Source organism: Monodelphis domestica, chromosome 1, assembly GCF_027887165.1.
Source record: "Monodelphis domestica isolate mMonDom1 chromosome 1, mMonDom1.pri, whole genome shotgun sequence".
NCBI classification, from domain to species: domain Eukaryota; kingdom Metazoa; phylum Chordata; class Mammalia; order Didelphimorphia; family Didelphidae; genus Monodelphis; species Monodelphis domestica.
This window is the reverse complement of record NC_077227.1, coordinates 84,619,215-84,635,582: the sequence shown is the minus strand read 5'-3', so window position 1 is coordinate 84,635,582 and position 16,368 is coordinate 84,619,215. Positions and strand designations below refer to the sequence as shown.

At 35.4% G+C, this 16,368-nt stretch overlaps 1 protein-coding gene across 14 annotated transcripts in view; it reads left to right on the top strand.

Annotated features, from left to right (window-relative positions):
- PCGF5 (polycomb group ring finger 5) overlaps positions 1 to 16,368 on the top strand; it is a 152,813-nt gene that overhangs the window by 87,816 nt on the left and 48,629 nt on the right. For all 14 annotated transcript variants that reach the window (XR_008912876.1, XM_056802643.1, XM_007478822.3 and 11 more), the window contains 3 exons: positions 7,196 to 7,292; positions 14,772 to 14,827; positions 14,937 to 14,996. Coding sequence is in view for 13 of the 14 variants with exons in the window: in XM_056802643.1 (XP_056658621.1) it covers positions 7,196 to 7,292; positions 14,772 to 14,827; positions 14,937 to 14,996 (213 nt within the window). In the remaining variant the exon portion in view is untranslated. The remainder of the gene's footprint in view (positions 1 to 7,195; positions 7,293 to 14,771; positions 14,828 to 14,936; positions 14,997 to 16,368) is intronic.

Below are 16,368 nucleotides of genomic sequence, written 5' to 3'. Positions count from 1 at the left end.
CTTCCTTACCTCCATCACCCAGTAACTTTTCCTTTAAGGTTCATGCTACTACTCTCTAACACCCAATCAAAATGCTGGCAGCTGTCTACAGACCTCCAGGTCACTCCCCTCCTTTCTCAAGGAGTTTGATACTAGCTTACAGTTTTTCTCTACTTCCAACTCCTACCCCTTATGCTAAGGAACTTCAACATACTGAATTTTTCCTCAAATAACCTAACCACTTAGTTTTTCAACCTACTCAATTCCCATGAGCTACTACTCCATCCCACTTCAGCCACACACAAAGATGGTAATACCTTCGATCTTATAACAGGTACAGCATTTCTACATTCAAGAATTCTATAATCTCTTCAAATGACAAAAATCTATGTCTTTTCACTTCTGCTTTCCTCTACAAAACCCTAATCTTAGTCTGGAGGTTAGAGTATGGACAATCTCCCTTGCACTAGTCACATTCTCTCTTACCCATCTTGATGTCTTCATGAACCAGTTCAACTCTTCATTGTTCTCTTGAGTCCCTAGTTCCTTATCATTTGCCATTGAAAGAAGAAAGTTGATCATATGTAGTAATACATGTTTTTATTTAGATTTTTAACCTTTATGCTTCATATAGAAAGGAAAACTCAAAAAGTGTTAAAAAAAAACATGAGACAATAGCAAAGCATTTTGATGTTGAAAGCTATAAATAAGAATAACAAATAGAAATAATGATAATATTATACTAGGTGTGGCAGATATCTCCATTTTTCACGTTTGAACTGATATTTGGAGAGATTCATTGGTTTGCTTCATAGTCAAGCATACTAAGTTGGGATTTGAATGAGGGTCTTTAAAGCCAATACTTTTTTTCGTTGTGTCATGTGTAGAAAATTCTGTTGCTGCCAGTATTACTCTAGTAAACTACATCCATTTAGAAATGTTTGGAACTGAAGAAGTTTTGAGAAAAAGTATAAGATACAAGTATATAATGAAAAATACAAAAAGTGCTTAAGCCTCTATGACATGACCAGAACATTTCAAGACAGGAAGTAAACCTATGTTTTAAGGCTTCTAACACAAGTTTGAAGATATACATCATCACCACTTGCATTTCAATGAAGTAGAAAAGATCAAAGATAGTATTTTTGACAAAGAAAAGAGGCTGATATCCATTAAATTTTATTAAACCAGTTATTCTTCTTATGCTAATATTGGAAATTTTACCAGAGATTTTGCAATTGTATACTGAATAAGAACCAGCCTAATTCTTTTGTTCAAGTTACTCAAATTATTGACATTTTTGTCTTCTGCTGAAACAAATGTCAACCACAAAATTAATTGGCCTTCCTTTCACAGTATCCTATAAGATCCAGTAATCTCAGTGCTTCTGCCTGTTACTCAATCAAGAACAATTGGACTAGCATGGATTTGATGCTTCCTTTGAAAGCAGTTAAATAACTGTGACTAAAGGGCTACTCACAAAGGAAAAGTCAGAGGTCAACCAGCCTTTTCCCCAGAGTCATAGATTAATTTAGAATTCTTGTTTTCCCCTGACTGCTTTAACCTCTGAGACTTTTATGACCCCTTTATCTATTCTATTCCCTATGCTCATCTTGCTTGTTCTGATGTATTATAACACTTCTCTCATTTTTTTCCTGCAATATACTTCTTGCTGTTTACTACTTGCTCACATGTAACATCAAAGTAGGCTTTTTTTCACAAAAGAGGGAGCCTTCTCTAACTTTTTCAGCACCTCTTTGCATAATTTCAGCAGGTCCTATTTATTATGTTGCATATTGTTTTTATAGGGAGACTCCTTGAGCATCTAGATCTATCCTTTTTCCAGAGAAGGAAATGTAGAGTTCCATGATCCATGTGTTAGTGATCAAGCTTTTAAGCCATACTCTCATGTTTCTGCCACTACTGCCAACCACTCAAAAATTATGAGAAAGGCCATCTTTCTATTGGACTTTTCCTCAACATAAATTCCCTCTTTTATACCTCTCTCTGACCCCGTATGTCATACCTTCCTTAGAAGAAGAGCTCATTCTCTCTGAAAGGGTTCGTTAATCCATGTATCCATCGTCCCAGTTTTCCCATCTTTAGACCTTGTACCATCTGTCATCACCTCATGCATCTGGGAGTATGGACAATTTTGCTTGTAGACATAAAATGAGGGGATTGAACTAGTTGGTCTCTAATGCTCTTTGTAACTTTAGATTTATGATTTAATGATCTCGAAGCATCTACTGGTTCCTTCCCCATGTGCTAAAATCATGTTTAGCTCTTCTCTCCTAAAAAATAATTCTCCTTGATCTTGCTACTACCTCATCTGTTTACTGTGTCTGCTTCCTCAAAACCCACTCATTTGTCAAGCTTGAACTCTGATTATGGTTTCTATTACTCTTTCAAAACCTTTTTCTAATAATGACCATGTCATGAAATCTTTTAATTCAGAGCCTCTTTTACACCTCTGTTTGTATTACTAGTTATTTACAAATAGAATAGTATATACTTTGCAATGTGGTACAGTAGAAAATCTCTGGATGGAGTTAAAAGACCTAGGCTTAAATTTTGGCCATGATACTTAATTGGCTTTGTGATGCTTTCTATCCCTAGCATTTTATAAAATGTTTAATTGAATTAGTTAACTTGTTCATTAAAATATTTACTTTGCCCCCACAGTTGCTACTACATGCTCCTCATATACCTTCCCTTATTATATCTTATATAACAGGAGTCCTTAACTTTTTTTATGTCCTGGGCCATTTTGGCATTCTGGTACAGCTTATGAACCTCTTAAGAAATTAATTATGTTGAAATATAATTACCAAAAAATTTTTTTCAAGTTTGGAGACCCTAAGAATGCTTAACCACTGTTGCCACTTAATACATTTCAAAGATCCTGCTGCCTGTTCTGATATTTGGCCATGCTCGTGATCTGATCAAGAGAGTAAACCAGACACTTAAATGATGCTTTTTTAGTTCACAGTATCGTTGGGCTTTCTGGAGTACTAGCAAGACAGTTGGATCACCCACGTCTCCCATCCTTGAAATTTGCTTGTAAATTTCTCCATTGCTATCTTGACCTAGTAGAGTCCTTAAAGTGTCATTATAGCATGGTACCTACTCCCAAGCAGTAAAATCCTCACTCTTCTCAACCATTCATAGTGCGGGCTGTCACCTTTGCATGCTCTAACCTCCTCAGCCATAAAAGATCTAACAGGTCTGCAGAGTTTAGTACATTGCTATTGCTGAATGAGACCTCTCTTTCAGGGAACAAGATTTTGCTATTCCTTGACCACCACTTGATAAATCTATACTGACTTCCCCCAAGTGTGTAGCAGGTTTCTGTTCATTTTAAATTTGCTGTTCTATATGGACCAAGTGTAGGTGGCATTCTAACCCTCCCTTAGAGCCTTTTCACTGACTAAGTTGCCCTTTCTCCCCTTTTAATCATAGAACAGAAGGGAGGGGTAGTAGATCTAACAAACCCTTCATTTCAAGAGAATGTAGAGCCAAAGATACTTTTGCTTAGAAGGCCAGTTATAGATAGATAGATAGATAGATAGATAGATAGATAGATAGATAGATAGATAGATAGATAGATAGATAGATAGATAGATAGATATAGATAGCCAGTTAGATAAACTATTGATAATCCTATCACGTCTCCCAAACAATGTCAAGATAGAGTTACAGTTGTTTAACTCTCCTTTTGGTTAGGTCCACAATCCTTTGGGCCCAGAGCTAGCTACACACAAAGTCCTTTCCTTGCTTTAGGACCATGTCTCCTACATCTTAATGCTTCTGCCCTAAACTCTCTGTTCTCTGAATTTCTCCTTCATTAACCTTAAAATTTTGTCTGCTCCCTCATGCCTATGTTTACCACATTTCCTGTTCTGAATACAATGCTTTCCAGTATTTTAAACCTTGCTAACACCTTTACTTGCTTACCTCACCCTCTCCCATCCACACTCTAAGCCATATTTTAATTTCTAATGTCGTAGCTAGGATTCTTTCCAGTAATTCATTTCCTGATGGCTTTCCTCACAGCATGACATAACAGTAAGAAGACATATCAATAAAAAATAATCAATAGGTGTTCATGTTGATAATATTTTTGATAAATATATAAACATGTTTTGATAACTTAGCTATATATGTTATGTCCCAAAATTTAACCAGTTCATACACATTCATATGCAAGAATTATGGTTGGAACAAGTTAGGATTTGATGGATCTTTCAAAAGCAAAATGAATATATAAGGAACATTATCAAGATGGGCCCATACAAATAAATGGTGAAGTGATTGAGCAAGTGAGAAAATTAATTTATCTTGGTGATGTAGTAAGGCCAGAACATTTTTTAAAACAAATAAGAAAAGTAGCATATTACTGACATAGGATAAACTGCTTAACACTCTTATAGTATTAAGTGCCTATGTAAAGGAAATATGCTAGATGGTAGTATTACAAAGGTAAGTATGATATAGATCCTGCTCTCAGGGAGCTTATAGTTAATTAGGATAAATGGCATATATGAAGATAATTGTGACATAAAGAAAAGTGAGTTAAATATAAATGGAGAGGGCCAAAGTGTTAGGAGAAATTTGAGAAGGGAGATCATTTGTCCATTAAGAGGATTGAGGGGGAAGAAGATGGTGTTTGAATTACTCATTGAAGAAAGCAAGGATATTTAAAAAATGGATATGATACATACATTCCAGGCAAAGACCGTAATAATTCTTGCAAGAACAGACTAGTGAGGTAGGAAAGGATATGATGAAAACAGAGAAGAGAAAATGTAGTTCAGCTTGATTTGAACATGGCACATGTGATGAGGAATGGTTTCAAAGCTACACTGGTATTTTGGAGCCAGATTGAATGCTTGAATCAAGATTACTTGCTTTATTAGTGGATAAAATATTGAACTTGACATCAGAAAGACCTGGGTCTGACACACACTAGATTTGTGACTTTGGGTAAGTCACTTAATATCTCAAGAGCCTCAGGATTTTTTTTAATCTCTAAAATGTGGTTAAATACCAATTTATTTGGCATAGAGGATTAAAATGAAGTTCAAAATGAGATAATGTATATAAATGTTTATAAACCTTAGATGCTGTGTAAATGATAGCATTCATTATTAGGTCAATAGTAAGGGATCACTTCAATTTTTTCAGTATAGAAAAGTCATGTGATTGGAATATTGGTCAATAACTCATTAAAAAAAGAAGTTGAAATGGAGTATTGAACATGCCAGATTTTACTTTGTGAGAATACTTTACATAACCATTTGGAGCAAAACACAGGTGTCAAAAATATGATACAAGTTGTGTTTGCTCCATAGTATGAGAGAGATAGAAAAGCCGTATGGATTGCAAACAGGAAGGCACACAGTTCTTTATAGTAATTTCAAGGAGAAGAAAGTTGTCTCAATTACAGTATGGGCAGTGGGCTTGAGAACAGAATAAACAGACTTGATGTTGACTTGCTTTTATGATGATAGGCTGGCTAGGTAAGAACCAAATAGATAAAAATAAAAGAAAATGCTGTGAACTCACTGACCTTACTTAACTTGCTTATAGCTTTCTCATCCATGGTGATATGCTTTGCCAAACTATTTTCTCTTTTGGCTACAATTCCTCTTGTAACCATTGGAATTCATTTGTGGGATGAGTAGTTACAGTTAATCCAGTTAGATGGAAGCATAGAGAATAATCTTCATTATACTTCTGATACTGTTTTCATTCAAGTACAAAATTATACCAGAAGGGTAAAATATAAACATGTCCAAAACATCATGGCATCTTCCTCACTGGGTTGTTTTGTGGTTCAAATGAGATAATATATGTAAAGAGCTTTTCAGTCCTTATGAACGTGAACATGTCACAGCTCTCGTCAAGCTTTACCAGCTTTCTGTTGTCTATAGATCAAGTATAGACTCCCTTTGCAGCCTGACTTTATTCTATCTTCCAGAAATATTACCTGTTATCCTCCTTCATACACTATCGTCCAGCCAAACAAGCCTTTTGGTTGTCTTTCAGCCACAGGAAGCAATGGAAGCTAAATTGGATTTGGAATCAGAGAATCCGGATCTGAACCTTGACTTCTTATATTTGTGACCTGGGCCAAGTCACTTCATTTATGTGTGTCTCATTAGACTAAGGGACATCCAAAGTCCCTTCCAGCTCCAAACCTATAATCAACACTTCATCTTTTCTCTCTGTATTTTTGCATGGAATCTTCCCCATGCCTGGAATGCAGGCTCTCCTCACCTCTGCCTTTTCCCAGCTTCCTTTAAAGCTCAAGTGCTTTATCCTACCAGTTACCTTTCCTCACCCCTGTAACTGCTTCCGACTTCCCCTTCTCAAATTGCCATATGTATGTGTGTGTGTGTGTGTGTGTGTGTGTGTGTGTGTGTGTGTGTATATATATATACATATATATATATCAATTTTGTGCTCAAATATATATGTGCTTAAATATATATGTAAATGTTCTTTTCCTTTTTAGAATTTTGCTACGTGGGGGCAGTAACTGTTGCATTTTTTGTCTTCATATTTCTAGCACCTTAAACTGTGCTGGGTACATACTAAAAAAAGCCTTTAGGCTTTAGTAAATGGTTATTGATCAATTTGCTTGATTGTAGTTTAGGCATACCAGTATTTTCTTTCTTAGATATTATGGTTTTGAAACCAGAAAAAATAGATCCTTTTGTGCAACTTCTGAGTTACTGATTACAAATAATGTATGTCGATTGTTTCCTTTTTATAAGTGCACTTAAAAATATGTATTTCAGGCATGTAACTCTGGCTGTAAATTCTTATACAGTAGCAGTAAGATTCCATCTTAATAAGGTTCAGATACAGTGTAACAATTCTAATATTTCTTTAAAGTGTGATAAATTATGTTCTGTAAGGGGTGACTTGAAATGTTTGATCAATAAGTCAATAATCACTTAAATTATTATATTTTAGTAATTTATATAGTTTAATATTTATGTATGGATATATATTTATAATTTATATATTATTATTATCCACTTACCATACATCATTAGATACTGTGGATACATATACAAAGAATGAAAAAATCATTATTCAAAAAAGTTTATATTCTTTAAATATTTTTAGTTAAGTGTCATTTTGGCATTATCTAAAAGCATGATGTCACATCTCGTTTTCTAACAGTCCTTTTTCTTTTTCCTAGTTTGTAAGACTTGCATAGTCCAACACTTTGAAGATAGTAATGATTGTCCAAGGTGTGGCAATCAGGTTCATGAGACAAATCCATTAGAAATGTTACGGTAAGTGAATGTGTGTAGATCATAGGCCAGAAAGTTGAAATTAAATGTTAAAATACTATATATATATATATGTATGTATGTATATATATATATATAATAAAAATGTTAAAATGCTATATAGATTATAAAAATAAGTATATTTTATAATCATATTCATCTTATATTAGCCTGTCAGCAATAATTATTTGTAATTTTAAAGTTTCCCTGTGTTTATAACTTTTTGTTTCAAAATTTTAAAATATTTTATAATAGGGAAATAAAATATAGTATTATGATGCTTGTTATATTCTGAGGAGTTTTTATAGAAGTTATTTAATCTTAATTACTATTCATCATCTTTTCTTGGAATTAATTACAGAATAACATAATCAGAAAATTATTTATACATGATTATTGTCTAAAGAGCATTGGAATTGGGGTCAGGACACTTTGGGCCTTGGATAAGAACTCTGCTAGTTCCAAAAATCTGTAACTAAACTTCATTATGGGTTTATAAGATTAATACTGATAAGAGTTATTATACTTATTTATTTCTTTGGGGACTATGGCTATAAATTATACAGTTTACTTTTACAGTAGATGATGATGATGGCAGCTGGGAGGTTGTCCTCAAACCAAATAGTCTAGTTTTTAATATGTCTAATAAACTGAATCAAAAAGAATATACCATGATTTTGTTTTATTTTTTTCTATTAAATTATCTTTAAAAAAAAACAATTTGTCTCTCTTAATAAAGTACTAAATAATTAGCAATCACTACATTTAAAATGACATTTCAAGAAATTAAAGGTGTGAATTATAGGACTCATTCTTATCAATTCACAAGTTATGTGTGCAGTATCTAGCCCTCTAACTGCTTTCAAATCTTATTTATAACTTCATAACATCTATCTATATATCTCCTTATCTCCATTCACAACTACCACCTTCCTTCAACGAGTTGATCAATAAATATTAAGTGCCTACTATGTGCCAGACACTTCATTAAATGCAGGGGATACAATTATGAAAAAAGAAACAGTCTTTGCCCTTAAGGAACACTTACTGTCTAATTGAAGAAGACAGCACAAAAGGAAGATGAAATTCTTAAGGGGGCAAGTGTGAGGAAGATAGGAGAAATGAGAAGTTCTGAGCTTAGCTCTTTCTCAAAATAGAGGTTTTGGAGTTCAGGTCAGAGCTGCAGAGGATGGTGATGAGATGGAATTCCCATGCTGATAGGATCTTAAAGAAGGATGAGGGTTCCCCCCCCAATAATGAACTTCTTCCAGCATGATGAAGTCAGAGATGTCCCAGGGTAGAGCAGCCAGATGAAAAATGAATTTAGAACCTGTTCATATTTTGCCTGGACTAATGTAATAATAGCCTGCCAAGTGGTCTCTCCCGACTCCAATATGTCCTCTACTCCCTAATCAAAGTGATCTTAAAGTGTATAGGTGTAACTGTTCCCTCCCTAAATTAACTAAATGAACTTCTCTGGCTCCTTATCTCCAGGGTTTAAGTCTTTTGTTTGGCATTTAAAGCCCTTTTCAACCAGACCCCTTAATACCTTTCTAGTCTTCTTATACCTTATTTCCCTTACACACATTCAGCAGTTCATTAACTACTTTTCCTCAAACATAATCCATCTTCCAACTTTCATTGACTGTCTCCTGTGCCCATAATACTTCAACTTTGCTCCTTGGCTTCCTTGGCTTCAGTTAGAACTCAACTCTGGAGCCACTGGATCCTTCACTCATGTCACTTATGAGATGAGCTCTCATTTCCACTGTATATGCCCTGCAGTTACATAATTGTTTGCATATTGTCTCTCCTCTCTTCTCCATTAGCATGTTTACCCCTTGACTGCAGGGACTGTTTTTATCTTTCTTTGTGTATCCCCTGTGCTTAGTGCTATGCCTGACAATGGTCACTTTAATAAATGCTTCTTGAACAACTGTGTTCTTGTAAAATATATAACTTTGAATTTCTTCATGGAAATAGATGATAGATCAAGATTTTCTACTCGAACTTTTTCTTAAAGGAAGCTTATGAATTTCTAGTAGGAAATAAAACTTCAGCTGCTTACTCAGAGGAAATTCCACATTTGGCTTTTCAGTTCAATTCAGCAAGCATTTGTTAATCACCTGCTATATGCAGTAGTAGAAAAAATTAGGATTGTAAAAATGTACTATTTGATGATTTCAAGTAGCTTAACCACTGCTCCAAGCCTAAATTGTTTCTGAGGTCTTCAGAGTTCACCTGAAGACCACTTCTGATACTAAGCACAATTTAAATATAAAACAAGTTTATACCCATAATAACCTTTCTACCACTAAAACTCTCCCCTCCCCAATTACAAAAAAACTATTCAATTTGGTACTCAAGTGAATAGTTAATTATACCTTTATATAAGCACATAATCAGTTTTTTTATGTTTGTGTAATGGAGGGAGATAAATGGAGTCTCCCACCATTAATTTCATTAATTTCCATTCCCAATCCATATTTGCATGTTAAGAAATTTTCTAAATATTTCTTGATTTGCTCTATGGTTTTACCATTGCTTCTTTCTGTATCCTTATGTTACTGAAATACTTTGTTCCTCATGTCTGTTATGTCATTTTGTAATTCCCTCTCCATCTCTTGTATTTCCCTCTGTTTTGAATTCTTGTTTCTTCCCTCTTTCTCCATAGACTTTAATTCTCCCACCATCACTTGTTCCATTTTCCTCCCTGTTATGACACCCCCAGTTGTCCTCCCTTGCACCCTTTGTGCATTAAATCTTGTGTTCTTCTGGCTTCATGCTGAGTATTGGGGGTTTCCTTTTGCAAGAACCTCCAAATATTTGGGTTTCACTCCCTGGCTAATCAGGTGTTGCATGGTTTTGAGATTGGGAGTTGGCTCTTCTTTGAATTTTCAGTGGTCACAGCATTTGGGCTTGTCTGTCTTTCCCTTTCCCAATTTCTCATTCTTCTTCATATTGAATTCCTGGCATATTTTAGTGATTGTTGTCATTTGGGAGAATAATAGCTCTAGCCTGTTATCCATATTGTTGTTCATTATCTTTTTGCCCATAATCATCTTCATTCCCTTTTTGATGGCCCTGTATAATTGCCAGAGATCTACCAGAGTACCACTCTGTATCCAGCAGGGAGGGTTAGCCATTTTGTAGCTATTTCTAATGATATCTGATCCCAGTATTTTATAATACTGGCTGCTGTTCCTTTCATGTCATAGATTATGCTGGTGATGGTGCTAAAGATGGAGTAGTACCACCAATGTGATAAAATGGCTAGCACCAATAATGTCCATAACATTTTCTGGAACATTGTCTCTTCTATCCCACTTTACTCTCTCTGTTATATAGGAATCAAGATGTCTGCCTTAATCCTGTATGTAATTGTTTTAGAATCTGTACCCCCAAGATGGCTTCCCTACCCAGTCACTTCCAACTGCTAGTCAGTGACTGTTGGTGATGGATTCTTTTGTATTCTGGGGTGGGGTGCCACTGTATTGGAAGGAGATAAATGGAGTTTCCCACCGCTAATTTCAAGACCAGAGTGTGGTAGAGATGGAATGTAGCCAAGGGATGAGGAGAGGGGATAGATTGATTTCCCTCCCATTCTGGTTGCTTTCAGATTCACTGGTTACTGTTCCCTCAGACTTGATTTAAACAAAATATAAGACAGACAGCTTCTGTCTCTGAAGAGAGAATGTAACTTTCCTCCCCCCAAACTCCCAATCTTCTTGCTTGAACACTGAAGCAGGCACTGGATTTAGTAAATGGCTATTTATTCTAATAGAATGTATAAAAGGTAGGGCAAATGAATTGTGGGATAAGGTAATTGGGAAGGTGAAAATAGATAGTACCTAATAATAACAATTCAACCCCTCCTCCCCAAAAATCCTGCAGGGGCAGACTTTGCCTGCCTGACCCCCGGGGTTAATTGTGAGAGTTGTCCCCAATTCCTAGCTATCCTAGCTATTACCAAGTTCAAGGACTATTTAGAGGGATTTAGAAGAACTCTTCTTGTGGTGAATAGCTTTCTGGCAAAGTCCTATTCACTCTGGTTTGTCTTCACTGGATACTGGGGTCTGGATTCACAGGAGGATGCTCCAAGCTCAAAGGTTTACTCAGATCAACCTCTATGGTGGGCTTCTCAAAGAGAAGTGAGTTCAACTGTTTGGATCTTCTCAGTTTCTCTGTTCCTTCTCTGGAATTCTCTCTCTTTCCTGCCCTTCCCCTGCTCAAGATGGTCTTCCAGCATGATGAATCTGCTGATCTTGTTCCTCTGGCAGATTAAGTCTATGTTTCCTCTCTTACAATTTGTTTACTCTGAAAAAGTAATATACTTCTAAAACTAAATATAAGTGAAGAAAGAAAGATATGCAATGTAATTATGAGTTTATACATGGTTTCCTTTGCTTAATGTAATAAATTATATTCTAGAAAAGTTTAGTTCTGTTTATGTAGAGCAAATTTCTATTAAATGAATCCATTTTTTCATTTAATTCTGTTACATGATATTGACATTATGCCAGGAAAAAAAATTGACTGCTTGTTTAATAAACCAACTCTTTAAGAACACAGCAAATAACTAAGCATCATTTAGGGGAGAGAGAAAAAGACAACTTTTTTATATAACATTGAGAGAAATTGATAATATTAGAAAATAACATTTTATACTATAAATAAGTCATGAAATACTAAATGTGAATGTAATCAGTATAGTTTATACTTCCTCCATGAAATTAGCTATCTTTAAAGTGATGATTGGTTATTTGGCTTAATTTTTTTGTTAATGTTCTGTTGTATTTTTTTTTTTACCACATTCAAAGTGTGCTGGCACTCTGAGGTTTACATAGCCAATGGATAGAATAATTTGAGTAATATTAAAATTTTTATTTTTCATCTCTTGAACCAACTTGATGCTTTAAGTTAGTAATTAATTTATAGTTATAGTATCCTTTAATAGGATCCTTTTCTTAGAATTTCATAGTTTCTGCCTGAACATGTTTTTGCTGTTTAAGGCCTCCTAAAATCTAATAGCAATTATTAGTTTAGTTTGTATCTTTGTTAATCATTCTGTTCAGACTCAAAGATATAGTCAATCGATATCTATTGTCATTTAGGATTTGTTAATGATAAGTAAAAATAATTTTCAAAATTCAGATCTTTATAATTAGACAGTTGCCAGAACTCTCAATTACTTTATATTGTGGGAGCATTAAATCCTAAAAATCACTTTTTTATGAATTACTTTATAATGTATTTTAGTTGGGAGTTTTTCATAGTTAAGAAACCTGTGTAATTAAATTAATTTTTAAAATTAGTAATTAGTAATTAATTATTTGAGGGATAGTGATGAGAACAATTTGAGTTTCAAAAGCAAAGGATTTGCAATCCCAAAGACCTTGGGGTTCAAAGTCCAATTCTGTATTTTTGTAGCTATGTGTCCTTATACGTGGCCCTGTACTTTTCTTGATCTGAACTTCCTCTTCTGTAAAAGGAAAGGATTTATCTAGATAATTTGTTCTTAAAGTAGAGTCTAGGGGTCCCTGAGACCCTTCACAAGGGTCTTTCAAGGTCAAAACTATTTTTATAATTATATTAAGATATTATTTGCCCTTTAAAATACTCCCCCGACCCTTTTCTAGGTACATATGAGAGCAGATTTTATTCAGATCTTAACTTCAACCCAAACCACATAACTCAGTACACTGAATGCAGAAGCAAATTCAAGAATCTAACTGTCTTCTATTAAGCCAGATGGGCAGCTTGATGACATGATGGAAAGAGCACCCAACATGGAGTACAAATGCAGACATCTCATGGGACTGGGCATGGGCAAATCTGGGCAAATCATTTAATTGTTTGCAACTCAATGTGCCTCAAGTTACCTCATTAGTCAATTAGCCCCAGATCCATTTGAGGCAACCAGTTAGTCCCCCACTTGAATGGTTCCCACATTAGATCATAGGCATTTGAGTAGATCCCTGAGACATGATTGACTATTTTAGGCTGCACTGATAGGTGGGGCAAGCCAGTGTCTTGGAGTACAACAGAAAATTCTACAGTATGGCTGGTTCTCTGTGCCCTCCGAAGGCTGAGAAAACCACTCCTCTTCCTAATGTTATTGTTTGTCTTTGGTTATCAATAGCAGAGGTCTGTCTGCAGTTAACATTGGTCCTGGGGGGAGGTGTAGAAGTTGTGTTGTTTTTGCTTCAGGCACAAGTTTAAGGTTTTCTGCCATGGGGATGGACTGTAAGAAGAAGCTTCTCTGCCCTAGAACTGAGATGTGGGGCATGGTTTTGCACTAGATACTTGGAACCTACTGTTTCATAAAAGTTTGGGTAACCTAAAAAAGAAAATTGCTCAAGGGAAAGATGATGAAGAAGGAGAAAGCAATACAGCCCATCATTTCTTCCCATAAGTACTCCAAGAGAGACCTAAGAAGAGTACCGCTCTTAATCAGAAAATCCAAGGGAAAAGCCCAGTGAATCATTTTTCCATTATGGATCTCCATAGGGGGATAAAACTAGGCCTTAAATCTGTTTATGGGGGTAAGAAATAATTCTATGCAGGAAACAGAAATAGGAACCAGCTAACAAATCTTGCTTGTATCACAGAGTTGAATCAAGGATCTATTACAGACTGAGGGGTGGAAACTTGTGCCTATGAGTGGTAGAAGAATGCATGGAGTAGCAGTAGACCTGAGACTACTGAGTACTGGGCAAGGGACAGGGACTCTTCTGTTCCTTGGAATAACAACTGCTTGACTATGACCCTGAAGCGAGGTCTTCGATTCAGTCTCCAGGACAGTCTCAGACTTGTACCTGATTAACTAGGACAAGAAACTTAGACCAAAGGGGTTCCTTGGAGAGCCTTTTATTGGCTTTTCAGTTAGCTTTCAGAGGGTTGGGGTCAATCTGTGCCAAACCTACAGTTGTGTCACACAGGTTCAAACCAGTCAGAGTCAGGAGTTTGCAAAGCTCAGACCAAAAACACTGCAGGTAGACTTCCCCTAACTGCTTTAGTGAATTGAAAGTTTATAACCTGAGTTGTACTGAGATCTTTTAAGAATATAGCACTCAGTATCAGGAAAATAGAGCATGAGAACACAAAAAGGGTTATAAAAGTCCTAGACATTCCCTTCAGTGTTTAGAGCCTGTTGTTATCAAAGGGTCAGTTTGGAAAACAGTGCTGGAGGAATGAGCAAACAAAAAGATTCCTTCTTGTACTATAATTCCTGTTTTACAAATGAAGAACCTGAGAATGATAGTGGTCAGTAACTTGGTCACACAGCTAATAAATAGATAGATTTTTAACTCATTTGGACCAACTCCAGGTCCAAATGGCTTTTCTTCACTAGGAGTTCCCTATGAAAATTAAACCATTTACTTGGACCCCAAAATGCATATGTATATGTAATAGATTTTATAAAACTGATTTCTAGATTTTTAAAATTCATTATGCATGTGTATCTTTTTTTTCTATAAGATTGGACAATACATTAGAGGAAATTATATTTAAGCTGGTTCCTGGACTACGAGAACGTAAGTTATTTTATTTTGGTCTGGGTTGAGAGTTTTGTTGTTTTAGAAAACTGACATATTTCTATTAATACTTAATATTTATCTTTAATATGTTGGGTTTTTTTATTAGAGGAACTTGAGCGTGAGACAGAATTTTGGAAGAAAAACAAGCCTCAAGAAAATGGACAAGGTGCCTTTTTTTCTTTTTTATTAATATATACATACATTTACAAAATTAACCATGTAATTACTTCCTCTTTTGTCTATCAGCTTTTTATGTTTTTTGGTAAACATGATTACAACTTTTATAATTTAAAATATTGTCTTCTATGGGATAAAGGGTAATATAAAGAGATAATGTTGAACTTCTCCCTTCTGTTCCTTACTTACTACTTCTCAAAATATGGTCACTTTTTATTTAGGTAGGGATTTTAAAATTTGCATGTGGTAATAGTTAAAGTCTGATTGTATCAGTGTCACTACATACATGTACATGTATACTCATATGGAGAAATAAGGACATGTGCACCAGAAATTCCTTTTGATCATTTAAGTTAATAGAGCATTCTATTAATATGCATGGATCAGAATGTTTAGTTTTAAAAAGTAATGCTGTTTTAAGGTTTCTATATCAAATATTAATTTATAATTTCTACTGAATTGCTCATAATTTGAGAATTGTATGGAACATCAGAAGACATCTAATCCAATCTCTCCATGGAAGGAATCCATAACTATGACATACCCACCTAATGGTTGTCCAGCCCCTACCTGTAGCCATCCAGGGAAGGACAGTCCACCTCTTTGCATGCCATTTTATTCCTTTCCAGGGATAGCACCTAATTGTTAGAAATCTTCTCCTTATCACACCTGGTATCCAGTATCTTTGCAACTTCTACTCTTTGCCCCTGGTCACTCCCAGGCAAGTCAAAAACAAATGTAATCTCTCTTTCACCTGTCATCACCCCCTTCTGATTGCTATCCCATCCCAATCTTGTCTAAGCTCAACTTGCTCAGTCTGCTCACCAACCTAGCTACCCTGCTCTGTATACTCTCCAGTTTATCAGTATTCTTGAACCTTCGGATGAGTTCTAATAGATTAGAGTTCAGTTGGGCTTTCAGCAACCTGATCCTGGAAATCACCCAGGATCACATTCACTTTTCTGGCTTCCACGTCACTCTGGTGACTCATTGAGTTTATAGTCTACTGAAACCTTTAGATATTTTTCAGAATTCCTCCTGTCTAAACATGCTGCCTTTATTCTCTACTTTTGAAGCTGATTTTTTTTATTTCTATAAGATTTTTTACATTCATCCCTAATTGAAAATTTCATCTCCTAAGAGTCAGCCTTGTTAAGAGCCTTTTGGATCTTGACTTCCAGAGTGTTAGCTGCCTTTCCCAGCTTTGTGACATCTGCTGATTTGATGGGCATGGCCTCTATGCTTTTATGCAAGTCATTGATAGACATATTAAATAGTCCAGTGGCAAGTGAAGATCCCTGCAGACTTTGTGTTCAGTGATGTTGAACACTCCTTTTTTGAGTCTGACCTAAGACTTTGGG